Source organism: Malassezia globosa (genome assembly GCF_000181695.2).
Source record: "Malassezia globosa CBS 7966 chromosome Unknown mgl_sf_2.1, whole genome shotgun sequence".
In the NCBI taxonomy this organism is placed as follows: Eukaryota; Fungi; Basidiomycota; class Malasseziomycetes; order Malasseziales; family Malasseziaceae; genus Malassezia; species Malassezia globosa.
The window spans coordinates 986,206-1,012,602 of NW_001849872.1; the positions used below are offsets into that span (position 1 = coordinate 986,206).

At 47.5% G+C, this 26,397-nt stretch overlaps 14 protein-coding genes across 14 annotated transcripts; 9 read left to right on the plus strand and 5 right to left on the minus strand.

Annotated features, from left to right (window-relative positions):
- Positions 1-1,165: 1,165 nt before the first annotated feature.
- MGL_1297 (uncharacterized protein) lies at positions 1,166-2,434 on the plus strand (the record flags this gene model as incomplete). Its single annotated transcript, XM_001731977.1, has 1 exon — positions 1,166-2,434. The coding sequence occupies one exon, from the start codon at positions 1,166-1,168 to the stop codon at positions 2,432-2,434; it is 1,269 nt and encodes a 422-aa protein (XP_001732029.1).
- Positions 2,435-2,621: 187 nt separating this feature from the next.
- MGL_1298 (uncharacterized protein) lies at positions 2,622-3,518 on the minus strand (the record flags this gene model as incomplete). The annotated part of the gene is made up of 1 exon (XM_001731978.1): positions 2,622-3,518. One exon carries the CDS (start codon positions 3,516-3,518, stop codon positions 2,622-2,624), a length of 897 nt encoding a protein of 298 aa, XP_001732030.1.
- Positions 3,519-5,093: 1,575 nt separating this feature from the next.
- Positions 5,094-5,630, minus strand: MGL_1299 (uncharacterized protein; the record flags this gene model as incomplete). The annotated part of the gene is made up of 1 exon (XM_001731979.1): positions 5,094-5,630. The coding sequence occupies one exon, from the start codon at positions 5,628-5,630 to the stop codon at positions 5,094-5,096; it is 537 nt and encodes a 178-aa protein (XP_001732031.1).
- Positions 5,631-6,218: 588 nt separating this feature from the next.
- Positions 6,219-6,800, minus strand: MGL_1300 (uncharacterized protein; the record flags this gene model as incomplete). The annotated part of the gene is made up of 4 exons (XM_001731980.1): positions 6,219-6,280; positions 6,315-6,373; positions 6,411-6,512; positions 6,553-6,800. 4 exons carry the CDS (start codon positions 6,798-6,800, stop codon positions 6,219-6,221), a joined length of 471 nt encoding a protein of 156 aa, XP_001732032.1.
- A 54-nt stretch (positions 6,801-6,854) lies between these two features.
- On the minus strand, positions 6,855-7,925 carry MGL_1301 (uncharacterized protein; the record flags this gene model as incomplete). The annotated part of the gene is made up of 1 exon (XM_001731981.1): positions 6,855-7,925. One exon carries the CDS (start codon positions 7,923-7,925, stop codon positions 6,855-6,857), a length of 1,071 nt encoding a protein of 356 aa, XP_001732033.1.
- Positions 7,926-8,516: 591 nt separating this feature from the next.
- MGL_1302 (uncharacterized protein) lies at positions 8,517-9,416 on the plus strand (the record flags this gene model as incomplete). The annotated part of the gene is made up of 1 exon (XM_001731982.1): positions 8,517-9,416. One exon carries the CDS (start codon positions 8,517-8,519, stop codon positions 9,414-9,416), a length of 900 nt encoding a protein of 299 aa, XP_001732034.1.
- A 1,105-nt stretch (positions 9,417-10,521) lies between these two features.
- MGL_1303 (uncharacterized protein) lies at positions 10,522-11,580 on the minus strand (the record flags this gene model as incomplete). The annotated part of the gene is made up of 1 exon (XM_001731983.1): positions 10,522-11,580. The coding sequence occupies one exon, from the start codon at positions 11,578-11,580 to the stop codon at positions 10,522-10,524; it is 1,059 nt and encodes a 352-aa protein (XP_001732035.1).
- A 604-nt stretch (positions 11,581-12,184) lies between these two features.
- On the plus strand, positions 12,185-12,736 carry MGL_1304 (uncharacterized protein; the record flags this gene model as incomplete). Its single annotated transcript, XM_001731984.1, has 1 exon — positions 12,185-12,736. The coding sequence occupies one exon, from the start codon at positions 12,185-12,187 to the stop codon at positions 12,734-12,736; it is 552 nt and encodes a 183-aa protein (XP_001732036.1).
- Positions 12,737-13,728: 992 nt separating this feature from the next.
- MGL_1305 (uncharacterized protein) lies at positions 13,729-16,032 on the plus strand (the record flags this gene model as incomplete). The annotated part of the gene is made up of 1 exon (XM_001731985.1): positions 13,729-16,032. The coding sequence occupies one exon, from the start codon at positions 13,729-13,731 to the stop codon at positions 16,030-16,032; it is 2,304 nt and encodes a 767-aa protein (XP_001732037.1).
- Positions 16,033-17,536: 1,504 nt separating this feature from the next.
- On the plus strand, positions 17,537-19,699 carry MGL_1306 (uncharacterized protein; the record flags this gene model as incomplete). Its single annotated transcript, XM_001731986.1, has 1 exon — positions 17,537-19,699. One exon carries the CDS (start codon positions 17,537-17,539, stop codon positions 19,697-19,699), a length of 2,163 nt encoding a protein of 720 aa, XP_001732038.1.
- A 161-nt stretch (positions 19,700-19,860) lies between these two features.
- On the plus strand, positions 19,861-21,875 carry MGL_1307 (uncharacterized protein; the record flags this gene model as incomplete). The annotated part of the gene is made up of 4 exons (XM_001731987.1): positions 19,861-20,101; positions 20,432-21,195; positions 21,232-21,302; positions 21,344-21,875. 4 exons carry the CDS (start codon positions 19,861-19,863, stop codon positions 21,873-21,875), a joined length of 1,608 nt encoding a protein of 535 aa, XP_001732039.1.
- Positions 21,876-22,873: 998 nt separating this feature from the next.
- On the plus strand, positions 22,874-23,275 carry MGL_1308 (uncharacterized protein; the record flags this gene model as incomplete). Its single annotated transcript, XM_001731988.1, has 1 exon — positions 22,874-23,275. One exon carries the CDS (start codon positions 22,874-22,876, stop codon positions 23,273-23,275), a length of 402 nt encoding a protein of 133 aa, XP_001732040.1.
- A 488-nt stretch (positions 23,276-23,763) lies between these two features.
- On the plus strand, positions 23,764-25,665 carry MGL_1309 (uncharacterized protein; the record flags this gene model as incomplete). Its single annotated transcript, XM_001731989.1, has 1 exon — positions 23,764-25,665. One exon carries the CDS (start codon positions 23,764-23,766, stop codon positions 25,663-25,665), a length of 1,902 nt encoding a protein of 633 aa, XP_001732041.1.
- Positions 25,666-25,795: 130 nt separating this feature from the next.
- Positions 25,796-26,350, plus strand: MGL_1310 (uncharacterized protein; the record flags this gene model as incomplete). The annotated part of the gene is made up of 1 exon (XM_001731990.1): positions 25,796-26,350. One exon carries the CDS (start codon positions 25,796-25,798, stop codon positions 26,348-26,350), a length of 555 nt encoding a protein of 184 aa, XP_001732042.1.
- Between the last annotated feature and the right edge of the window lie 47 nt (positions 26,351-26,397).

Consider the following 26,397-nt stretch of genomic DNA (forward strand, 5'->3'; position numbering starts at 1 on the left):
GGAAATAGAAGACGAAGCTTTTTGATCCCTTGGATCACGGGACCCTCCTCATCATCAGCTAAAGTGGCACACTCATCTTTTGCTTTCTTGGTAGGCACACCGAATAGAATCACAGAGCGCAACCCCTGTTCCACCAATGGTCCAAGAAATTCTCCCAGGCGCTCAATTCCCCATCGATACTGATTGGGTAAGGAACTGAGTGGTGCCTTAGCATGAGGCTCGTCCGTAACAAAGACTCGATATCAGCACTGCACCAGCAATACGTACTGGGATACATGAGGGAAGCTTTCGTTAACTTCTTTCCTTGACATTGAAGCTCACGTCCGAGAGGTGTCTGAATACTCGGATGAAGAATCGTGCTGGATTATTAGTCACACTCATCGCGCATCCACACGACGTACTCGGCGTTCATGTTAGCGTCGATCACCACGACCATTCTGCCTCCACACATGACACTTGTGACCCTCGCAATCGTTTCGATTCAATGCCAAGATCACGTGGGTTTACGGGCCCATTCGCGCGACGCTCTGTGAGGTTTGCATGTGGCCAGAAAACTGATTCCAAAATTGTGTAGTTGGTATTGAACGACAAGTGTCCAAATCACATTCCATTCGCCGCCACACAGCGCGAACGCAAACTGATCTGCACCAGTGCACAGAGACCGCTGGACCCTAGAGCTACGCTCAACATACCCACAATATACTTGCCGGCACCAATCGCACCAGAGGTCTAAGTATCTTGTGCGTTCTATTTGCGTCAGATGCAGAACTCGGAAGGCAGCGGCGCTTCGTCTGCGGGTAAGAATGCCGCTGAAGATCGCAGCGCGGTAGCAATGCCACCGCCACCTTCGATTGCGCGCCCGGAACAGTTCAATTTCCGATCGTCCGGTGCTTATAGTGGGACAGGTCATCAGTCCATGCCAACTTCACCCACCGCCGTACAACATCCAATTTCGGCTGAAAACGAAAGGGTGAAAGAGAATAGTAGCTTGCGCATATTGCGAAGGATGCTTCCAGGTTCTAGCTATGCAATTGAACGCGATAGCTCGGCTTCCGCTTTGGCTGCCTCGCATGAACCTTCCAGTCTTGCTTCCAAAAGAAACAACATTCTCCCCCCGCTGTCACCCAAGCTAGACTCGTCCCATCATAGGGAAACTTCGCTGATGATGGCACGCGGAGATCCCGATGAATCCGGTCTGTCGGACTCAATCGAAAGCCTGCATCTGAAGCCCAACTCCGGCCAGTCGTTGAGTCGCACATCCTCGTTCAAATTCCGCGACCGACAAAACTCGACTAGTACTGTCGATTCAACGTCAGACAATCGCTTAACGGCCAAGGCACTTCAAGATTGGGATGCGCGGAGTCGCAGCAATTCGTTCGCAAGCGAGAAGGGCAAAAACTCGGGCCATGGTTCAACGCTTCGTGACATGATCATGAACAATCCCGTGCTCTCTCGCAAAGGGTCTTCTGCATCGCATCGCTCTGACGGAAGCACTTCTAGCAAGGGTACCAAAGAAGGCAAGAAGCAAAAAGGACGTGGTGCATCAAGCGCAGTCAATGGCACAGGTGAGGTTGCGAGTTTGATGAAGAAGTATGGTACCTGTGAGAGAGTCGCCATTGGAAAAGGTGCCACGGCGGTCGTACGTGTAGCTTACAAACGAGATGAATCAAAGGAGAAAATGTACGCTGTGAAAGAGTTCCGAAAGCGGCGTAAAAACGAGTCTGAGAAGGATTACGTCAAGAAACTCACGTCTGAATTTTGCATCTCGTCGACCCTGCATCACATTAACATCGTCGAGACTGTTGATTTGGTGCAAGATGAAAACCGCCACTGGTGCGAAGTCATGGAGTACTGCCCTGGTGGTGACTTGTATGCTGCGATCAAGAAAGGCGGTATGAAACAAGTTGAAATGGAATCATACTTCAAACAGACCGTAAATGGTATTCACTATCTTCATTCCATGGGTGTGGCCCATCGTGACATCAAGCCGGAAAACCTATTGTTGGACGGAAAAGGGCATATCAAGATCACCGATTTCGGTGTAAGTGATGTATTCCGTATGTGCTGGGAAAAGTCAACGCATTATAGCAAAGGCCTTTGTGGATCTGAGCCATACATCGCTCCCGAAGAGTTTGAGCAGAAAGAGTACGATGCACGCCTCGTTGATATCTGGGCCATTGCCATCGTGTTCTACTGTATGCAATGCCAGGAGCTTCCATGGCGAGTAGCCAAAATGTCTGATCCTACATTTCAAGAATTTGTGCAATCGTATCTGTGTACCTCTGTGCCACGTCCCCTGCCCAACCTCTCACCTCGCGAATGCCGCCCGTTGTTGAAAAAAATGCTGTGCCCTGACCCAAAGATGCGATGTATGACTGAAGATATCATGAAGGATCCGTGGTTTGGCCAGGTTCCTAGCGCCGTACCGCAGTAGTTGTAGTATAGAGTTCTAGCACCCTTTCGTCTCGACTTGCTTGTACGCACAAGATACATTCTGCACCAATGAAGACAATCGACTACAACAATTCCAGATTTGAATCTTCACACTATCATTCAAAATTCACATGCCTGTCTCGCTGTGTATGACATACGTACATGCAGATTCACACCAACACATCCCATTATGTCACACTTCGCTTGCCGCGCTTTTTCTCGCTGTCCTTGTGGCTTTGGAATTCGACCTCAGACGAAAAACCGCCGCCTACTTTAGCATCGAGAGGGTATCCCAAAACCTCGGTCTTGAAGAAGCGACCCAGCCCAATAAGTCGCCGGCCCCTCATGAGTGACTCAGATGCTTCTGAACCTTCTGGAAGTTCAGTATCCCACTCGTCCGAATACCTCGTCCAAACAGAAATACGGTAATAATTTGCACGAGCCTGAAGGACCACACCTGTCACAATCTCGTCGTCACGCGATTCAGGCAGTTTTGAATCAGGTGCAGGCGTTTCAAGCATCTCACCGATGGCGGATAGCATGGTATAGAGCCAGAGTTTATCAATTTGGTTACGGTGCTTTTCGCGTGGAAGTTGGAGACTCCATTTACCACCACCACCGTTGGCAGGATCCTCCCATGCAGGCTGGATACCTTGCTTGAAGAGATAGTAATTAGCACTCTGTGGCAACAGTGATGGAGGCACGATGTTGTTGTAAAGACCCCAGAATTCTTCGACACTTTGCAAGTCCACGACCTTGTGAAGGTTAGCACCCCAAGTTTCGCGGCGCTCCTTCGCGCTTCCAGAGCCTTTGTGACCTGGGTTGTCAAACCACAAAGTCCACACGTTGTATAATGGATGTTTCACATTAAATTTGACAGGATCCTGAAACACAGTGCGTATTTCATCCCCATCTTTTTCAGTGTTCAAAGACGTCGGTACCTGTTTCTCATCTTGCACAGTTGCCAGCGTCGATTTAGATGCGGCTTCTGAATCAGCTGCAAGACTGTTGGTTGTCGAGCTAGTCTCTCCCGTTTTCATGGGCCTCTTATTAGCTGTTGAAGTGACAGATGATTCTGATGCCATGGATTCAATATTGAATAAGCAAGGAAGCGCTCCTCTTGCCGAGAGTCGTCTTCAGTGCTTAGGAGCTATGTAAAATTCTACCGTGGGTGTGATTGTCTCTGCTCCAACGCCAGCGCGACGAAACAATCCAAAAGATGCCTAATAGGTTAATGACTAATCTTACATAGTTCAAGGTGTGCATACACTACGTAAGAAGCGTGGCGACATCGAACGAGCTACCTAGGGATGCTCCACTAGGATATTGATGTGTTGTGCGAGGAAAGGATCTCGGGGGCGGAAAGTCTGATGATGTGGGAAATTTCCAAGTCCCTGAGATGGGTGGCGGCGATCCAAAACGCGCAACGTGCGTTGTTCCAGAAGACGAAGTGGCAGGCGTTGAAGATATGCTTGTTCGTACAGGTAAAGTAGCCTCAACGTCAGAATGTCGCGGTGGTTGCGAAATATAACCTGAGGGAAAAGTGCTCGTAACAGGAGGCGGTTGTGAAGTAGAAGTTGGATTCGAAGACGCAACAGATGAAACATTCGAACTGCCATGGATAGGAGGAGCGCGAGCGGAGGATGGCAATGGAGGCGGAGGCGGAGCCGACACTGGTGGACGAGGAGGTGCAGCCCGCGTAGGAGCAGCCGGAGTCGTTGAAATAGGAATTTTTGGTGCCGACCTCGAAGGAGCAGGGACAGGAGAAGGAGCAGGCGGAGGAGAGGGCACGTCTGATGCGGTTGATGGCAGAGGCGGAGGCGGGGGAGGTGGGGGAGGTGATTGAATCTCAGACGAAGATTGTTGGGACACACGACCACGCGGAGGCGGAGGTGGTTTTGGCTTTGAGCTTAATGAAGCAGGCTTAGCAGGAGGAGGAGCTGGTGGCGGAAGCTTGGCAGGTTTTACACCCGGTTGCGGTGGACGCACAGCTGCATTTGATGAAGGAAGGTGTGGGGGACGCGGAGGTGCACGCGGGGGTGCTGACGAAAGAGGGTGCGGAGGTACAGCAGGCGGGGGTCTTGGAGGACGAGCTGCAGGCGCTTATGTTAAAGATGTAGGTTAGGTGGAAAGACGTACCTGCTTTTCCCGGTGCGGTTGTACCGGACACAGAGCGTAGCTTGGGTCTTCCTGCAGCAAAAATATCTCCAATGCCAGCAGGTGGTCCGCTGGAGGGAAGTGATGGTGCAGAAGGAGGTCGTGGAGCGCTAGCACGCACCGACGCAGTGACCCCACCCGACGAAGTCCCCCCACCCGAAACATTACCTCCGACGGTGGGAGCAGATCTATCATTTGTTTGGACCTCTAATATAGTGTGAGTTGATTCATTCCTTATCACGCACTTTTCAGCGTCTTGCCTTTTTTGATAGCATCCTGAAGCGCCGCGTCCATGTTGAAGGTTGGCGCGCACCCAGTGTTGAGGCTTCGACTTCGGCTTGATGGAGGTCTGACCCCGTACCACAAATGATCACGTGCATATAACCATTCGCTATCTACGAAGGATGAGCTATGATGGGCTCGACAATTAATTAACATATCAGCGTGGGGATTGAGGCAAACCAAAATGAAATGAAAGAACATGGATGCTTCGCAGAAATCAGTTAACGACTCTGTCGCTCGTCCTCTGGAATCTCCTCATAAGCTTGAATGACCCATTCAGGAGATCCGTGAGTCACGCAAGGTTTTGACAAGTCGCATTGCCGCAAACTTTGAGCATCATTCGAATCTTTCACATCGATAGAAAATGCAGATTCACCATCATTGAGACTGAATCCATCAGACTTTTCGTGGCCATTAAGCGCATCAGAGTTGGATACACCTGGCGTGACTAAGCTGTCATCGTTCATGTCCAAGAAAGAGTATTGAGGCGCATCGAACTGAGGAGAGTACCGTGCCCGGGTACCGCGCGGCACACTAGACATGACTGGATACACTTTGGGCGGTTGACGAATCTCAGCAGGACGCATGTGCCCAAACTTTTCGCTCGACGAGTTCTTTGAAGCATGGACCGATGTCTTCACAAGCTTGTGCTTCAAGCATGTGCGATACAGGACAATTGCAAGCACGCCGATAAGTGTCAGCCCGACAAACGCTAATATCACAATCATGAAGGGGAAAAAGTCGTTTTTAGGCGACATGACGTTGTTCTTGTCAGATTGCGAAGGCGGTGGCTCTTGGGGTGTACTTGCTGCATTGGCTCCTCTTCTGTTGCGGACGTGATGTCTGGTGTGTAATACATGATCAGGAGTGATCGGAACACCGTCCACTTGCACAACAAGATGTATGGCGATAAGAACGAGAGTTGACAAGACCATATATTTCCGACCAGCGGAAATATGGCTCAAGTTGGTTCTTGTGGGGCACGGCATGTAAGGATCTGGGGGTAGGGGACCGAAAATTCAGTAGATAGGGATAGGAACCTGGTATGTACAAGACCTGCTTGCACACGTTAAAGATACGAGGGACAAGGGTGGGACAATGAGAAGGGGGAAAGGTAGTGCGACGACAGAAGAACGCACGGCCTTTTGTGCAGCAAGTCAAACCCAAGTTGTCCATCTGCATCTAACTGATTAATGTGTGGAGAGTAGAATTTACGTAACGACCAATCTAAGTAAAAGAAATGAAGTTCTCACCACCTGGGACGTGACAGAATGAGCGGGCAGATGTCCTGGGTGATGGACTTGATCCACACAACTAATTTTTGAGGGTATGACAATTTTGACATTCTATACATACATCTGAGCAATGGTGCGTTCCAGTTCTGGGACCGACAAAATTGAGCCCTGAGCTGCGCCTGTTAAGTGAATCAAATGTGTACGTACCTAATGAAAGATCGCCTTGAAGCTTGGCAAGCACAATACCGTATAATGGACTCACGATGCTGTGAATTAGGAACATAAGGCCTGTACCACACATACCGTGTGACGTCTTCGCATATAGATTTTGATAGGTCCATTTCATGTAAAAGTGGATGTGCACGATGGACCTTGTCCATCATGTCTAAATGTTCGAAAAATTTCCTGAAAGTAAGTGACATAGTAAACAGCAGCACCCACGTACAAGAACGGATTTGAAAGCATAGAGCGCTGCTGGGATGGCACGGGACGGGGAACAGAAGTGCCATCTTGCAAAGACTGAACTACAATGTTCCACGATTCCAGGTAAGACATGCGAGCGAAACGAAGCGCCTGAGTAAGTAGCGATTCACACATAGACATAATAATAGGTCCCAAGCTCGGGACCATATTACGAAGCACCACATGAACATAGGTGTAGTTGCTGGTAATTGTTAGGATCCTTACAAACATACTTGAGGAGGAAAATACAAGCAACGGTCGGCTGAGGATGGCCAGCGACAGCACCTAAAAAGAGTAAGATGCAAAGCACAACGTACGTTCAATGGATGACGTCATGGAAGCCAACATGTCACGAGCATATTCAACTTGAAGGTTCTCCGCTGGAGACAGGTCTTGTGGTACCATAAGTCCTTGACCACCACTCGCATCCGAAGTCCAGTTTTTCGAGCCAAGTAGACCCATGAGCCTGAGAGTCACGTCTGGATACTCGGAAAGGCCCTGGAAAAGCTTCATACCAAAGCGAGCAATACCACTTACGCCGACCTGCAACACATCATGCTCGCGCTGTACAGGAATAACCTTGATGTCACGAAGAAACTCTGGGAAAAAAAGAAGAGCAGTCTTTTGAGACGAGACAACCGCATTTGTTAGAACGGATGATGAACACGAGGTGTATTGTAGCGCAGAATCCCAATTTCGACAGTCAGATCCGAGAACAGCGTGACTTGCACTAAGGAAGTCGAGCACGAGGAAGCGATGAGCCTTTAATCCATGCTCAAGCCTGGGGAGGATGATCGGAAGTTGGTCATGAACGCTAGAGAGCAAAGGCTGAAGAATGTTTGATATTGTGCTGCTGTACATATTCTTCCAGCTCATACCCTGGAACAACATTGTCGCTGCTTCTTGTTCTGCTTGAATTGTGCTGATCATCGCCTTAAACCAGTCAGCAAACGGAGCTGAGCCACGACGATATTCCGCATGAGCTTCGCGTGGTGCATCCACTGAGATGCGCTGCACAGCATTAGCTGAATTAACGACCGCTCTAGTTATTGGCTCCATAGAAGATGTCAAATACGCCGCACGGACTTGGGCAAAGGACTGTAACGCCAGAATGAACGCGTGATCCGACTTGTTCTGTGAGTCTGGCATCGTCGACAAGAATTGTAGAAGAGCTTTAATAGAGGTAATGCATTCCTCTGTAAGCGACAGCACACGCTTCCCACTAGACATGTACGTAAGTAGATCAATCGGTTTTGACTCAGCTGATGCATATTGGACAACTAGGTTCACCACTTTTTGCGCGCCTAGATCGGCAAGTGAGAGCATTTTACTGCGTAATTGCTCCTGATTTGACATTGAAGACGAAGATGAATGTCCATCGCGCAAAACACGTTGAAGAGCATCCAAGTAAGGCCATGGATTATGAGGATCAGGTCTTAAGGGTTAGTCGTTTTATCACGCACCCTCGTTGAATCATTGGCTCATCACCCACAACGACGCCGTAATGGCGAAGATTCTGAGCAAGGTCTTTTTGAACAGCGTCTACATCTAGCACATGGTTAGTCGTAACAGAACATACTAGAGCTGATGCGTGACAGAGTTTGTGTACTCTTGTGGATCGGTAAGATGCTACTTTCTAGCCGGATAAGACGCCGGTCAAAGCCATTCAGAATTGTCGTCATGCGACCCGTTAAATTCCCCAGACGCCTTTGATTCTGCTCCAATAACTCCATTTCTGTAAGGGCGAGGTCAGTATCTTGCATGGCGCTGGGTTGTGATGCAGACGCAATACGCGGTGAATAGACCATGTCGTCCGTCGGGACGTGAATAAGTAACACCTCCACTATTATTGTAGGGTAAGCTTGGCGGCGAGACGCCCAAGCCTTGAAGGTGCGTCCCACGAAGTCCATAATTTCTATGCACTGCCTGTAATAGAGACTTCGTGCGATGGAAAACAGCGACTTACAAAACGAGATTGCAGCAGCGACGAATCATCTCATAAAACTGAATGCACTTGACGAATTGCGCTTGGAAGACCCAGAGTTCAGTCGTCACAAAGCCGAAGAGGCGCCTGATGCCAACCGTTACTTGAATGTCATTCCCTACGACCATGCTCTGTTGCCGGGTGCATATCAGAATGCGTCGCTTATTCCACCATATTCAGGAAATAGAAACTCAGCTTCATGTGTCGCATCTCAGGCACCACTGGCCACAACGCTAAGCCAGTTTTTCGAACAACTCCACGCCCAAAAATCGAAAGTCATTGTGAACCTGACGGCGCTAGAGGAGAATGGGATCGTCAAAAGCGAGCGTTACTGGCCACTAGATAAAGAGACACCATTTATTTCACCTGATGGACAATGGACCGTATTTCTTATGTCTGATCTGCCCGCCAAGGATGCTTTTGATAAAACCCAATACGCCGAAGCTGCTTCTCTCCTTGATCTACGCGTTCGACGGCTAAAACTGCTATCAATCATGGGAAAGGAAAGAAAAGAGCATGAGATTACGCAGCTGCATTTCATTGGATGGCCAGATCATGGAGCGTTAGCACCATTGCACCTCCTGGCCTTGATTCAGGCAGTCCGGGCAGTTCAACCTTCAGCAGTACCAACGCCCATCTGGGTTCACTGTTCGGCAGGAATTGGACGCTCAGGTACTCTTATCGGAACCCTTTTCGCACAAGAAGAGCCTATTTTATCCTCAACAAACCAATCAAGCATAGAAACGACTGCGAACATCACGGCCCATATGCGCAAGTTCCGACCCGGCAGTGTCCAGTCTGTGGGTCAATTTCTTGCCATGGCACATGCTATTGGGTCACTCCGTTCTGAGAAGGGGGTATAAAAAGTTAGCTGATCTACTCATGCCTTCTAAACCGGAGATGTCGCTCATTCTGCTGTGAAGAATCACTCGTGCTACGCTCTGGATGAGCTATTTCGGACACGCTTGTAAGCCAGCTCATGGCTGGTGCAGTCCCCGATGTCTGAGGAGCTGGAGTGTTCGTGTCCCCACCCACTACTGTACTATAGTCTGGAGGGGATTCTTCACGAGGTTGCTGTTTATTATAAGCCGCTGAGCCGCTCGTTTTGATACTTACTGTTGTTTCTTTGCTTAAAAATTCGGTGGTGACAATATTCACAATAACTCGCATTGTTGTATTCAAGCAGGCTACAATGCGATCCCGCCCAGTGTCTAAAACGTTTTCAATTTCGCCTTCGTGCTGCTCTAGGAATGGCGCCAGGTAATTTTTGTAGAGAATGGTCGCACCCTTGTTGTTAGGACATCCTTCGATTAGAAATACATACGCGAGTTTGTGGTAATGCAAGCCAACACAAAAACAGTAGCTTCAAATGCGCATACAAGGATACCCTGTGGCGGTGTGTGAGTGAAAATGTGTAGCAACTTTTTATCGCACCATCGAAATGCCCATTCGAGCCATCTGTCGAAGATCCAAAACACGGATATGATGCACCAGTACATAGTCCAGTTTTCAAGCTCACTCAGCTCAGTTGCAGCAGCTTCTGTCTCCGCCGCCTCTTCTTCGCTCAAGTGATGACGCGAAGAAGAACCATGCCATCTGTACGCGCCTGGAGTTGAACCGCGACGGCTTGTGGCAGTTAATGCTTTGAACGATGCATACAGAGGGTATAGGTAAGCCACACCCATCATACCGAAGGAGATCGTTAGCGATGACATCGACGCTGATGAGATTACCCTCGATTTTCCCCGAAGTGGTCAAAAGCCCCACGCCTCCGCGTCATTTCGCAATTATCCCAAATAACATTCACGCTATCGCAGAGGACTGTGGAGATGACAGCCGACATAGAAACAAGCCACACAATAACTATATCGACTGGGACAAGATGAAATCAACATAACTCAACTCTTCGTAAGAACCACTACATAAAACACATACTTTGATAATTGCGAGTCCAAGATGTATGCGAACTTAGAAATGAAGGATGTCAGAATCGAGCCTGTACATGGGCCAATCCGTACGGCCTCCGTGTGCACCATTCTGGAAAAACGCGCTGACTCCGTAGATGCCCTGTTCGTTACCGCTGTAGTAGTCCGTAACAGCGGTGAAGCCGCTGTCCCTGAGTTCTTCGCGTTTTGTCTTCTTGATAGAAGCGGACTTCCAATCATCATCTGAGCTGAATGAAATGGCATAAGGAGCACGGGCACCAACCAGCACACTCTTGTTATCCACGGGGATCGTGACAATTTTCTCCGTACCATCGAGTTTACCGAAGTGGCCATTGATATTCACGGCCTTAGGCGTGTTAGGCTTTCTACTGTTGAGATTGAAAACAGTCAGAGGACGAGGACCTCCAAAGGCAAGAATACGGTTAGAGTGGGGATCAAAAGTGATTCCTGTATAGCCAGGGCGCTGACCACCGTTGCCCTTTTCGTGGGCCCAGGCCTCTACATTCTTACCGTCGGGACTAATTTTGGCCACGGCAGGCATGCCTAGCGCGAAGGCAATGTAAGAGTTACCATCACGGTCCTGAGCAGACTGAACAACACCGAAAGGACGAGTTCCGGTTTGCCTCACAAATTCATCCTGCACACCGCGAAGGTCGACAGACCACTCAGGTTTGCTGTCTTGAGACAAGGGAAGCTTGAAGCAATGGAATGAGCTTGGACCGTCATTCTTCTGGTTTCCAAAGTCAAAAGAGTGAGAGTTCTTAGCGACAGCGAACAATCGCTTTGCGTTGTCGTGGGTCAGAAGAGAGAGACCTGACATCTGTTGATCACCATCGCCACTAGACGAGACACCATCGATGCGAACATTGAAGTGAGTCTTGCGTTTGTTGTCCCAGACTTCAATCAGACCCTTCCACAAGTTGGACTGATAAAACAGCGACCGAGTGCGGTCATAGATCGTGTCTTCGGGGGCAAGATTCTTAACATGCACGTCGATCTGATCAGGCAACGCGGCCGAAACAGAAACGGCATATGCGGCAATGAGCGCTAGACCGGTACTAACAAAGCCTGAAGTCTTCATGGATGGAAGTCGTTGGTATCAAAGTAGAGGATGTTTCAGAACACACAAATTTCTCGGACGCACGTAACACGTACCCCCATCCCAAGAATTGAAGGTCTGCGCAACCCTGCTGCATAGAACTGTCACCCAACGCACGCCAACATCTCTGGTGCATCGGGATTGGCACTCTAAACTACCAACCTTGCATTTCGTCGCAAAACATCTCGTGTTCATTACGTCATCTATGTGTAAAAGCACTAGCAAGGATGGTAGCACGAACAGCCAGCCCGCTAATACCCGAGCCCTGCCACACAAATCGAATTCAGTTATTCGCCGACCAAGTTGCCCAGCCGTTCGACGAAGAGTTTATACGCGGTAGTCCGATAGGAACAATCGGCCAATTTCTAAGAGATTTTCCACACAACCTTTGGCCATTGGCGGAATCACTTCAAGGCGGCTATAGAAGCGCGCTTGGCGATGTAAGCTGACTAGGTAACAACGGACTTCCACACTTAACCTGCAGTTTCTACTTGTTCTGGCAGCTGGAAACAAATATACTTAAAGGCCTAAATCTAAGGCCACTTAAATTCTCTGGACTAGCAAGCTTCTCGTTCTCTTACCACTAATGGTATCCCTCAACATTTTCTCAGCTGCATTTGTTGCCTCTCTCGCGTCTGCCGTCTTCGCAGCCCCATCTGCTCTCGAGCGACGGGCTGCCCCTGACAACACGGTTTGGGTGACCAGTGTAGCGGACCACTGCCTTATTCTTCCCCGCCATAAGATGAGTGTGGGTGACAGCGAGTCTCCCGGCAACATGAGGTCTTTCTGCACAAAGCCATACAGCTCGAAGCAAGGTCAGCTTGCTTCTGACTTCTGGACTAAAGCCCACTTCAAGAAGACAGACAAGTATGTCCAGATTACGGGCTGCATCAACCCGAACGTGCAGTCAACTCTCTTGTCAAATGATGAAGGTGGCCAGTATGACTCGAACGGTGGTGAAGGCGGTCGTGGCAACCCTGCTGGCTCCGTGTGTCTGGGTTATTCATCTTATGTCGAGCTGGTTGAGCCTGCGGGTAACCGTGCCTGTATCCGTTGCTGCTATGACCCAAGCGATTGCGACGTCAGTCAAGACGAGGCTGGCTGTGAGACAGTCATCCCCGGCAAGTACGACTGCTAAGTTTTTTTGTCGATCTTGTTCATTTTCTTTCTTCATGGAGCTAGGTTAAGCTCGAACTCTTGTAAATTTCTCTTCGTTGATGGTTGTCAGTTCAAGCGATAATTGTGACACCGCCCCCTTTCTGTTACGATCATAGGCAGCTAGAATTGAGGGACTTTGTTTAGAATCAATTTTCAAGTTATAAAAGTTTCTTGGTTATCCTCCTGATTTAAAGGACTTACTGTTCAACGAAACAAAACATACGATCAAGGTGGGTCAAACGGACGGTCTGTAGACATCTCGATTCTGCTAGTGTTGCGTGCGAGGTGTTACGACTTAATGACATATTGTCAAGGCGTGACACTGCTATTGATCGCTAAACAACAAAGGCATGTCCTTCATGATGCCTCTTTACATGTTAAATCACTCTGTCTCGTGCTTGAAAACACGTTCTGCTATATCGCCCCCACTCTAACGATCCATATTCTAACCTTTTGGTATAAGATTGTCAAAGACTAGCGACAAAAGACTAAGCGCCTACCAAAGTTCCGCACGACTGCCTACACACTAAACTCAAGTAGCGCAGGAATTGATTCTATCTATGTAGGAATTGTTACGCGCGATGTGTGCAAATTTCTAACTTCGCAACAAGTATGTACTGAATGCAAGCAATTTCCATCACGTCACCAGCTCAAGAGATGTTAAGCGTATGCGTCATGCGTGCGACCCGATCTACATCGCATTCCCCACCAAGGCCTGTGGACGAGTGTCGGACGAGATATTGCTCCCAAGGCATACTCTTATTGGCTGTGCCAGTCCAGCTCTCGCCCATGCGCTGGCACTTCTAATGCAAATGTTCGGGCACGTGGAAGATTGAAAGTGGACCGTGTGGTCCGCCACGAAAGTACTTTTAGATCATTCAGAGCTTTCGATAAGTCTCCCTTTCCTACACCAAAGCCAAACTACTAGTTCAGTCATGGCGTATGTTCTCTTCCTGTATCTTCCACACTAACATGCCCAGTACCTCTGCCGTTCTTGGTTTTCCCCGCATTGGCCCACAGCGTGAGGTGAAGAAAGCGCTCGAGGCTTATTGGGGCGACAAAACCTCTGCTGAGGATCTCCTTAAAGTCGCCAAGGAGCAACGTCTTAACACATATGCGACGATTAAGTCGCAGGGTGTCGACTTTGTGCCAACTGGTACATTCTCGCTCTATGACCACGTCCTCGATACCTCGAACACTTTTGGTATTATTCCGGAAGCGTACGCGAAGTCTGGCCTCTCTCCGCTGGACACGTACTTTGCCATGGCCCGCGGCCATCAAAAGAATGGCGTCGACCTCCCAGCTACGGAGATGAAGAAGTGGTTTGATTCAAACTACCACTACCTCGTACCTGAATTCTCGGACAAGTCGGAGTTTAAGCTGAACGACACCAAGCCTGTGGATGATTTCGTGGAAGCTAAGGAAGCCGGGTATGCTCCTCGCCCAGTTATCCTGGGCCCGATCACCCTTCTTTGGCTCGGCAAAGTCTCGAAAGAGGCCCAGGACCCTAACTTCGACCGCTTTACTCTTCTCTCGAAGCTCAACCAAGCGTATGTTCAGTTGCTCGAGAAGCTTGCAGCTGCAGGTGCCACATGGGTCCAAGTGGACGAGCCTATTCTTGTCACCGACAAGGCCAAAGAACTCAGCAACGAGTTCAAGGAAACTTACGAACTGTTCCACAAGAGTGTGCCCAGTTTGAGCATTCTTATTGCCACATACTTCGGTCGCCTCGAGGACAACATTGACTTTGTGAAAGAGCTGCCCATCGCTGGTCTTCATATCGACCTCGACCGTGCTCCGGAGCAGCTGGAGCCAGTTTTGTCCGCGATCTCCTCTACCAAGATCGGTCTTTCTCTTGGTCTTGTTTCAGGCCGTAATATTTGGAAGACAGACCTGGCTGCTGCGCTCAAGCTTGCCCAGAAGGCTGTGGATAGCATCGGTGCTGACCGTGTTCAGGTGGCTACATCGTCATCTCTTCTTCACACTCCAATTACAACCGCTAATGAGAAGAAGCTAAAGCCTGAAGTGCTCGACTGGTTCTCATTCGCCACGGAAAAGTGTGGTGAGGTTGCCACCATTGGCCTTGCTCTTCAGAACTCGAGTGCTGCTTCAGAAAAGCTTGAGGCGAATGCGAAGAGCATTGCCGCTCGTCGTGACTTTGAGAAGAACTCTGACCCCGCTGTTCGTGAGCGCGTGTCGAACGTAAAGCCTGAAGACTTTAACCGCAAGTCTCCGTTCTCTCAGCGTCGCGAGGTGCAGCGCCAGTTCCTTAAGCTTCCTCCCTTCCCAACGACAACGATTGGTTCATTCCCCCAGACGAAGGAGATTCGCCAGTACCGTGCTCGTTTCTCAAAGGGCGAGATCACTCAGGAGGAGTACGAAAAGTTCCTAGAGAGCGAGATCAAATCTGTGGTTGAGAAGCAGGAGGCCTTGGGTCTTGACGTGCTTGTTCACGGTGAGCCAGAGCGCAATGATATGGTTCAGTACTTCGGCGAGCAGCTTGACGGTTTCGTCTTCACCCAAAATGCATGGGTCCAAAGCTTTGGCTCTCGTTACGTCCGCCCTCCGATTGTTGTGTCGGATGTGTCACGCCCGAACCCTATGACTGTGCGCTGGTCATCTTACGCCCAGAGCCTTACTCAGAAGATCATGAAGGGTATGCTCACAGGCCCTGTGACTATCTTGAACTGGTCGTTCCCACGTGTCGACATTGGACGTGATGTACAGGCCTTCCAGATTGCTCTTGCTCTCCGCGACGAGGTGATCGACCTTGAAAAGGCCGGCATTCGTGCTGTCCAAGTTGATGAGCCTGCTATTCGTGAGGGTCTTCCGCTCCGTCGCAAGGAGTGGGATACCTATCTTAAGTGGGCTGTCGACTCATTCCGTCTTGCTGTTGGCGGTGCCTCCAATGGCATGAACACAGCCAGCCATTTCTGCTACTCGGACTTCAACGATATCATGGACTCAGTCATTGCGCTTGACGCTGATATGATCTCGATCGAGAACTCAAAGAGTGATGCCAAGCTGCTCAAGATCTTCCAATCTACTAAGTACCCTAACGAGATTGGTCCTGGTGTGTTTGACATTCACTCGCCGCGTGTTCCGTCCATCGAAGAGATGACCCAACGCATCAAGGAGATGATCCAGTTCATTGACCCTAAGCTGCTTTGGGTGAACCCAGACTGTGGTCTCAAGACGCGTACTTGGGATGAGTGCACTGCACAGCTCAAGGCCATGGTGGCCGCTGCCCAAGAGGCACGCAAGATGTTTGTTTAAACGAATTTATTATCGTGTTTCGTGACAGCCTTTTCGGCAGGGTACGAAAGGACCTCTCTGTACTCAACTATGGCTATGGTTCCCTCTTCAAGTCCCAATTTTGGAATGTACTCTCTTAATGACAGTTCGATTAAAAAGCTAACGAAGACCGTAGGGTTTATTGCTTGAATGACAATGACCCTTTAGTTTTCGGCCTTTGGTCATTATCGTGTTTTATAGATAGTCCCCTAATGCATGTTTCAACAGCTGCAAACTCAATTTTGCGTGAGTAATAGTTTATGGAATGATTTGAGAAACCAGCTCGCACCGTACATTTGACACGGGTCGATACAGATGGCCCGTTATGCGAGGAATATTGCTCCAACAAATAGCTTCTGTGCGCTGGAGACATATTAAGCTCAGACTGAGTCATTATGACCCGCACAAGGCGAAACTTTGACACAGGACTACAGAGTCGTATCACAATGCAATTATGTATTCAAGAAACATATTCATTTTACCTATATTCGACAATACAGAACTTAGATACCACAATTAACAGACAACACTGAATAAGGATGGTCTAAACGTAGCAAAGCGCGCCGATCCATGGGACTAAGGGCTGATAATCGGATTCAGCCTAGACGAAGTCCAGTTCATACTCACCTAAAATTTATAATGATTCGCGATAAACTTCAAGAGGCTGGGTCGTGTGTGCATGCACCATCATTCAATTTGCTATTTCAAAATTTCTCGTGAGCAGGGCTTTCATGTATGAAATCGAATCCGTATACTTTAATTTCCACATGTTGTTCTATAACTGTACTGGAGCAGCTGAAGAGACTCACATAGAGGACCCAGTGTACAAAACCAAAGACTTGGTCTCATTTCTGCATCTGCAGGCGGTTACCCGAGTTGCCCACGCTATCAGCCAGTTCATTAGATAATTTGTTTAAGCACGTCTCTTGCTCCCATCAAAATAATTCAACAATCATTTCTAGAATGGCAGGAGAGCTAACGGACAATGAGAACCCATCAGACTGTAATTAAAACAGGATCGTATCGATGGATAAGTACGATTCCATCGCTGACTGCCCGGTCCATTGGATGTCCAATAAATTTAAACGCATGTCACAAGGTGTTCGTGACATGCCATAATGTGGAGGATCACCTGTAAAGTTTAGACCTTATTTCTGACGAGCCGACCGACCTTCCCCACGAGTAAATCACGTGAATGGTCACGTTGGGCGCCATCGGCAAGATTCGCCCACGATGCGTTCTCTATTGAAATTAGACAGCATACCCTTTGAACTTGCCTGAGCCTGCCCTCACGTTTCTTGAGGCCTCATAGCTTTAGAAGGCGTGAGAGCAGAGTGTATCTTTTGATTGACTGTACAGGAACGAAAATAAAAAGATTTGGGAGCTTGTGTTGATATTGTTATTGCCGAAACTCAAACTCGACAGGCTTATCTCGTGTATCTTCAAGTCTTAACATATACAGGACATTTTTTGCTTCGAAGTTGTAATGAATAAAAATGAACTAGTTCTAGATTCAGAGAAGGATGCTTCAAGTCCGAATGTTAGTACAGAGAAAGAGTTGTCACGTTTGATTATCAATGATGGACCTTTTCAACCTCCATCAAAATCATCCGTTGGGACTGAGTCAACACTCTCCTCTGCTACTGCGGAAATTTCTGATTCTCTTGGTGGAAGCACATTTCAGCACAGTGCTGAGCTTCTCTGGAATCAGGGGGGTCGAGGTGATGCAAGCGTTCACCACGACTCGAAAACTAAATATAATCAATTTCCCTTAAAGTCTGCTAATCTTGATACCCTTTCTCCGATGGACCATGTATCTGATGCTCCATGGCATTATTACTTTCATTCACAGTTGCCTGTCGCTTACAGTTTTCTCGAATCAAGTGAAATAATCAGACAAAAGCTCTCAGGTCAACTTGCTGCGGAAAAGAAATTATCGCAGACACCCAACCCATATGATGATTCAAGTGCAATCAGCACCTGGTCAAGTTGTAAGAAGGTACCGGAGAATACGTGGGCTGATTCCCATATTTCGTCGCCCCATTTAAGCACCACTGCATCATCAAAAGTGGCTCCCACTGAAAACACACTTCAGAACCAAAAGAACGAAGGCACGGACAGGGGTCAATCGACTAATGTAGTCAACCAATCAACGTATTTCGGAGCAACCAAAACTCACCCTAATTATGACAAGAAACAAACACAACCACATTCTAAAGTCTCCGAAAGTAATAAAAGACCACCATTAGCCCAGACTGGTTCGTCAAGCAGTGTTTCAACTTTTTCAGACTTGGCGTCAAATGCCCACAATAATCAGTTTGGTCCTGGTGTACGCGCAAAACTCAATACAGTATTGCCTAGTCTGATTCAAACAATCCCATTGTCGGGGAGCAGGACCATTTTCATAACTGAGTACGGATGCATGAACTCGCGCGCTGTCCATTTGTTTCGAACAATCATTGAGAAGTTTGTTACTCGCGTTATGGAAAAGGAATTGAATGACTCTTCTTTTCAGAAAAAGAAACAATTAGAACCGCAACGTGCTTCAAGAAATGGATTCCCGGAGGAAACGGCGGATATAGTCAACTTTATGGTGATTCATGAAGACTCTAATCAATCGGAAATGCGTTCATTCCAACACATGCTGGAAACGCACCCGGACTCGTATTTGGATCCTCTATGGCAATCGTCGCATAGTCCATCTCTTCAACACGCAATTTTCTCTACACTTGCGACTCGCCCCTTTGGGTCAAGGATTGTGCCGCCTGATTCTTTGCATCTTGGATTCAGTTTGATGGACATGCACTGGACACATGCACCCACAAACAATGTATCGATCGCTTCTATGGCTCATGCGGAGCTGACTATGAGCTTGAACGCTCGGGCGCGCGAGTTCAGACGCGGGGGTATATTTATATTGGCATTTGTTGCGAGATCTGAAGTTACAGCAGTCGACGAAAATGGCACCAAGAACTCAAAAAGTGACGTCAGATCAGAGCTCGGAGCGAGTGCGATAGAAGCGAAACGTGTGTCGAATTCGCCAGCAGCCATCTCAGAGCAAGATGGATCGCGCCTTGCGAGCATCCAGGGACCTATTATGGAACCGAACCCTCGAGATATTTGGGCGACAATGTCAGACATGATTGTTCCGTGTCTCCAGCGACTTGTTTCATGTGGTATGATGAAAGTCGATGTTGCTCGTCAGATGCTAACATTGCCCATGCACCCAAGGTCTGTCTCCCAAACCTTACGTGTATTGGAAAAATTCAACAACGTCTGGTCTTTGGATTGGAGTTGTGGGCTAGGAAAGTCAGACTTGAATGAGATTGTGACGGACACGGGTGGTGTAGTCACATTACAAAGTGAGCCGAACGCATTACGCCTCCCTCAACCAGCTTGGCTAGCACTAAAGGCTGGGAAGATTACACATGCAGCTTATCATGAGCACGTCATTCACATGTTCAAAAATTTGTATGAAGGGCATTTTCGAGTTGTGCTGAGAGAGCGTGGACAATTAAGCAAGGGTGCTGTGGAATTTATTTTGGATTCATTATGGGATGTCTTGCGTTCTCGAATCGACGAACCCGAGTCATTTCCTCTGGCAAATTGTGAGCTCGAAGTGCAATTGCTTGCACTCCGAAGACTTTAATTTTAAGACTGGTTATGGATACACCCAAAAGTATTTCCAAACGGGGTTATACCTGAGGCCCTTTTTTGTACGCTTTGGGTTGAGATGCAAAGATGATCATACTGTAGCTTTAAGCCGTGTAAGCATTGTAACTATAGATTTCAAATTAGTTTTCTCCACACATGGCAACTAGCCCTCGTCATACATTGCATAACGCGGATGCGGTGATGCCGTTTGACATGCAAAATACGCATCTAGATTCCAACGTATCAAACTCGACTTCTGGAAACTTGAATTATAAGCCCTACCAGAAGCGAAAATCTCCTTTTCGAACAGTTAGTTGTTCTGAATCTGGCGGCGGTAATTTCAATCATAGGGGAGATCAAGTCATCGCGAATGGTAGCAAAGATGGATCACCAAAAAGTAAGTCTTTCTTACAACATCAGCATCCGAAATCTACAATGACAATGCACGTCATTTCCCAAAGTAAAAGCAATCGAACCGTAAGTGCAGATGTTGTTTTGCAAAAAGATAGGTCATTGAACATGCTTGGGCACAACATCAACGCCGAGTCTCCCCCTCCTTTGAAGTGGATCGGTCGTGAAGCAAACGACTTGCATCGGCCAGTCTCAAAACATACACCAGACCAGTCTTCGATGGTTTACTCTAGTTCTCCCTCCCGATTCAAAAATATGGATAAACAGCAATTTTGGTCACCCAGATCACAGATATCTACACTAACAAGCGGTCCAGTTACAACACAAAAACCTGTACAATCCATGGTGTCGCTACAAATGGGAAATAATACTCAGAATTTTCCTCCGAAACACTATTACAGAACATTGTATCAACCAAAAGGTGTTTCTTGTCATCGGACAGACGAATTCAAAGTGCTTCGAGCAAAAAAATCGAATGCAATGGATCTAGATGATCAGCGTATGGAACGACGTCTTGATAAACTTCTTTATATATATTCGCCTGAATTTTCTTCGTTCAAATTAAACGAATTTTCCTCTGAACATTCAAGTCTATTGCTAAGAGGTAATCAAGTTTGGGATATGTTTCGTTCTAGACACGAGCAAAGATTGCATCGCTTGCAAGCTATTAGGCGCCCTGCTGAGCAAAATGTTGTAAAATGGCAGGAAGATGCCGAGCAACCAAACTGTTGCATTTGTCAAACACCTTTTTCTTTGGCTGTTCGTCGACATCACTGCAGATTATGTGGCCGACTAATATGCTCATCACCACACCTTCCGAATCTCTTACAGCCACAAGAAGCGGAACAATTAAATCTATGGGAGCCTTGCAGTTCGTTGATGGTGTGTGATGCATCTAGCAGACAATTCCGTGAGTTTCCTGTTCGTCCTACGATGAATGCGTCTCCTGACCAATGGCGCGCTTTCGAAGACGATGAGCTATTCTCGATACGGTTTTGTAAAGATTGTAAAACTAAAATATATCGAATCATGCTCCGAAACCGAAGAAAAAGTACTTCTACACCTGAACTGTTCTATGAGGTATGTAATGATGTCAGAATTAACACTTACCCGCAGAAATTGATTTTGTTGGAAAGAGAAATTCACGAAGCTCTTCCGGACTTTCATGAAATGATTTTCGGGCTACAGTACGTGACCATCGCTTGTATATCTGGCTTTTAACAATCAGGAAAAATGATACAAATATGTCGCTCGCCTCTTCCGCGCAGGACAGTCAAGCTTTGCAATCCAGTGCCGTTCAAGCTAGAAAAGATCTTTTGGCTCGATTTATGCAGTATGAAGAGTTGGCTCGTAAAATAGCGTCTCTACCCCCCACGATCGATGGCATCAATTCACCCACACAAAAGCGGTTGCAACAAGCTATCCTCGCGCGAGCCACACTTTTCCTACAAAAACACGTACGTTTCAAACATTTCCGCATTGCTTATTCCCAACAGATGTTTCCTTTGCAGAACCTGCCTTCCTCCAACCCGCACAAATCCAAGAGCCTAGCTCGAGTTCAAACGCTAAGGATGCCCCCCGATATACAAGAACAATTGCAAGTCCTCGGCACACAAGAGATGCTATTGATGGAATACATTGAAAGTGCTCAAAATGCACGCAATTTGGATGATGTCAATTCGTTGCAAGCGAATTTGAATGAAATTCGATCAGAGATCGCTAGGTTGCATGAGGCGCAAATCGACTCAGTTCAAACATAATAGTTACTCACGACTGCTGAAGCTTCAAGACCTGTCATGTTAAGTAAAATAGACTCACTTCACTCTGTAGCCCGTCACGCTTTGATGCCAGACTTTCAATCAATTTGTCGACGCGATCGCTTCAAGACGTCAGTAAACAAAAGCTTACGCACGATTCCCCCATAATGAATTCGATCCGTTTTTGAACATTGACCTTAGCTTCTGCGATGTCTTGTCGAGCCAAGACAGGTCCAATCCGTTTATAAACTTGTGACTCTGGTTCTAGGCTTCCAAGTTCCTAAGTGAGTGAGTCCTCTCTGAAATCCTGCTCACTAACCTTCAGCACTTGCTGATTTTCCGTTAATTGAGAAAGAAGTTGCTGATGCGTGTCTACTGCATTTTCAAATTCTAAGATAGAGAACAAATTAGCGCTCAATAACGTTTCATACCGGATTGTATCTCCTGAAAACGCGGCAGTATGGACTTGATCTGATCTGTCGCCATGTCTGTTGCTCACGTAACAGATCTGCAACGACACACAATCTAAGTTCAACAGGAGTATCACGTGGCAATGTGTCATCATATATTTAAGATGCACCCTTTTTGTCAATTCAGGGGCCAATTCTCGGAATTCCTTAAACAAGGATTGGAATTGAGCCAATCCTTGGAATTCCAGGACCGCTGAGGGGTTTGAAACGGGGGTGGTGTTTTCATTGACTGTATGCACGGTGCCATGAATCTCGCACCAGTATGAAGCTATGTGTGGGGCCTTTATTTTTTTTGTTACGTGATAAGTCGGGAATGGGGTGGTGATATTAGAAGTGTGGTGACAACCCGGACGCATTATTATGAACGACTGCATGTATTCGAGGGCCCTTTTATCGACATGTAGCTTATTCAGGGGATAGGCAGCATGGAACCGGGTACTTCGAAGAAAATTGTTATCGCGAGGGTTGAACTATAAAAGGTAAGCTTGGATAACTCAAGCTGAAGATAACTTCAACCTCTCCTTTTTCGCGATGCAGTTCTCATTCCTTGCCTTTGTTGCTACGCTCGTTACGTTTGTTATTGCTGCACCCGCAACACAGCTTGAAAGTCGCAACATTTTCGGTGGAAAAGCTACATGGTATTCGGCAAAGATGAGCGAAGGGAACTGCGGTTGGTGGAGCACTGATGCTGACCACATCGTTGCCTTAAACACTCATCAGTATGGAAGCACAGACACCCGCAGTAAGCACTGTGGTCGTCTTATCCGTATTGTGAACGAAAAGAACAAGAAGGTCATTCACGCCGTTGTCGCCGACTCGTGTCCCTCATGCGAACCAAACTCGCTCGATCTTAGCAAGGGTCTCTTCTCGTTGCTAGCTGATGGTGATATGGATTCTGGTATCTTCCCTATCTCTTGGAGCTTCCTCTCATAAGTACAAATTTGAACTACCGAAACTCTTTGCGGAACTGGGTCAAGGCAGGGGTTACAAAATATCACCGAACTATACACATTAACGCTCGTTTCGGGACCTGAATGTCCCAAATACGTGTGCGGTTCATATCCATTCAGTGATGTTCAGACAAACATATATTTACGGTTTCATAGATTTTAAATGCGCTTGGTTTACTTTGAGTATTGCTTTAAAAATTGGTTGAAATGAGATAGCAGGTCACTTAATATACCGCACCTGTGGGGAAATGACTAATCTGGTGTATAGTCACGCAATAGGCAAATCTTCGTTGGCAAGTCATGCATTTGTAAGCAGTTACTGCGGAGTTTGCTGACAACATGAAGCTGCTGTAATGCATCAAATCAAAGCTTGAGCTGCGCTGATGAAACAAGATGTTGTGATTGGTTAGATCAGAAGCTAGGACCAGTGACCGGTCTCATCACCGCGACCGGAGGTTAACTCACAACATCATGCTTGCTCGACAAGTAGTCCGTGTATCACGGGCATCAGCTCTACGACACGCTGTCAAACCTAGTACATCGTATTTCAGGGGTGCCTTTTATGGAAGTTATTCTAAGGATGTAAAACTTCAATGTTTGCCGCACTTAACCCCTTGCCGGTCCTTCCAAACTGACCGCATTCTTCGGGAGGAGGCTATGGAGGTGGAAACTGATGAGCGTGTGGTAGACGAGGTCGATGTTCTTATTGTTGGAGGTGGCCCTGCAGGCCTCAGTGCTGCAATTAGAGTCAAGCAGCTTGCTGAAGCTAAGGGCGAAGACATCCGTGTTGTCGTGCTCGAGAAAGGAGCAGAAATTGGCAACCACATTCTTTCCGGTGCCGTAATTCAAACAGATGCGCTGGATGAATTAATTCCAGACTGGAAAGAGAAGGGTGCCCCGTTGAATCAGCCTGCGTTGCATGACAAGATGGTGTTTTTGACTGAATCAAATGCTATTCCTATGCCGCATCCGCCACAGATGAACAATCATGGTAACTACATCGTATCACTTTCACGTGTTGCAGCATGGCTGGGAGAGCAAGCTGAGGCTGCAGGAGTAGAAATTTATCCAGGCTTTGCAGGCGCTCAGATCGTTTGGGACGAGGACTCGAACGGCATGAAACGAGGAATCAAAGGCGTTGTGACTAACGACATCGGTCTTAACAAGGAACGTAAACCTAAAGATAATTACGAGCCAGGTATGGAATTCCGGGCTCCTATAACTCTTCTTGCTGAAGGTGCGCATGGCTCGCTTTCGCTTCAGGCGATAAAAGAGCTCAATCTCAGGGAACAAGCCGGCGCCGATCCTCAAACTTATGGCATTGGTATCAAAGAAGTATGGCGCATCAAACCTGAAAATCATGAAGCAGGTTTGGTTGCGCACACTATGGGTTTCCCTTTGAGTTTAGATACTTATGGAGGCTCCTTTATGTATCATATGGAGGACAACATGGTCTCGATTGGACTTGTCGTTGGACTGGACTACGGCAACCCATATTTGAGTCCGTACCAGGAGTTTCAACGCATGAAGCATCATCCATTTTTTGCAAAGGTTCTTGAAGGTGGACAATGCCTTGCTTATGGTGCGCGCGCGCTTAATGAGGGTGGTTACCAATCTATTCCTAAGGTTCACTTCTCTGGCGGTGCTTTGGTTGGATGTTCAGCTGGCTTTTTGAACGTGCCAAAGATTAAAGGAACCCATAACGCCATGAAGAGTGGCATGCTTGCTGCCGAAGCGGCTGTGGAAGCTCTCACCAACCGCAGTGAAGAAGACCCTTACAAACCAATTGACATATCTGAGTATAAGAACAAGCTTGACAAGAGTTGGATTATGCCTGAGCTATATGAGGTTCGCAATATCCGACCAAGCTTCCATGCGTTTGGTTTCCTCGGGGCCTTGCTTTACTCGGGCCTTGACACACTGTTCTTCAAGGGTAGAGTACCATGGACGTTCCACCACGAAAAAGAAGATCACCAATACACAAAGCCTGAGTATCAATGCAAGCCAATCAATTATCCAAAGCCCGATGGAAAGCTGTCATTCGATATTTTGACGTCTGTGTCTCGCACTGGTACTAATCACACTGAAGACCAGCCCGTTCATTTGGTTGTCAAGGATGGCGACTATAAAGGACACGTTGAACGCAATGTGGGTACGTTTAACGGTCCTTTAGGCCGCGTGTGTCCAGCCGCTGTATATGAATACGTGGACAAAGAAGATGCGAACGGTGATGAAGATGCGTGTGGCAAAAAGTTCGTTATCAACAGCCAAAACTGTATTCACTGCAAGACTTGCTCTATCAAGACGCCAGACCAATCTATTGTTTGGACCGTGCCAGAAGGAGGTGGTGGTCCCAAATACTCTCTCACATAGATGACGTACTGTTGATAAATGTGATACGTTCATGTGTGCAGATCGTGTGATGTATTTGAACTCGGCCGGGACCACGTGTCGATTTCGATACCGAGGTTTGAGTCAATGAACAATCCTTCCTATTCACCAGATGCCGACAGTCAGCGTAGATAAGGCACTTCTTTTTGAAGGCCTAGGACATGAATATACCACTCAAGAATTTGATGAACTCTGTTTCCAATTTGGAATTGAGCTCGACGATGATACAACGGAAGAGGTGGCAGGAACAGATGAGCGCCCAGCCTTGAAAATTGATATTCCTGCAAATAGGTACGATTTGTTGTGCTTTGAGGGTATCTTGCGTGCGCTGAGGGTGTTCCTCAAACTACAAGAGCCTCCTATGTATCGCTTGTCAATTCCAAATGAGCTTGTTACCATTCGACTATCGCCGGATACTGCGAAGATTCGCCCGTACTTCGCCGGGGCTATACTGCGTAACATCAAGTTCACTCAGGCGCGTTATGACAACTTTATTGATCTTCAAGATAAGATTCATCAAAATCTCGCAAGGCACAGGACCCTTGTCGCGATTGGCACTCATGACCTCGATACGATTCAGCCTCCTTTTGTGTATGAGGCGTTGCCTCCGAACGAGTTCAGATTTGCCCCATTGAATCGAGAAGAAGTTTTTCAGGTTCGGAGCTGATGGAACTGTACGAAAAAGATCGAAATATGGGTCGTTATTTGCCCATT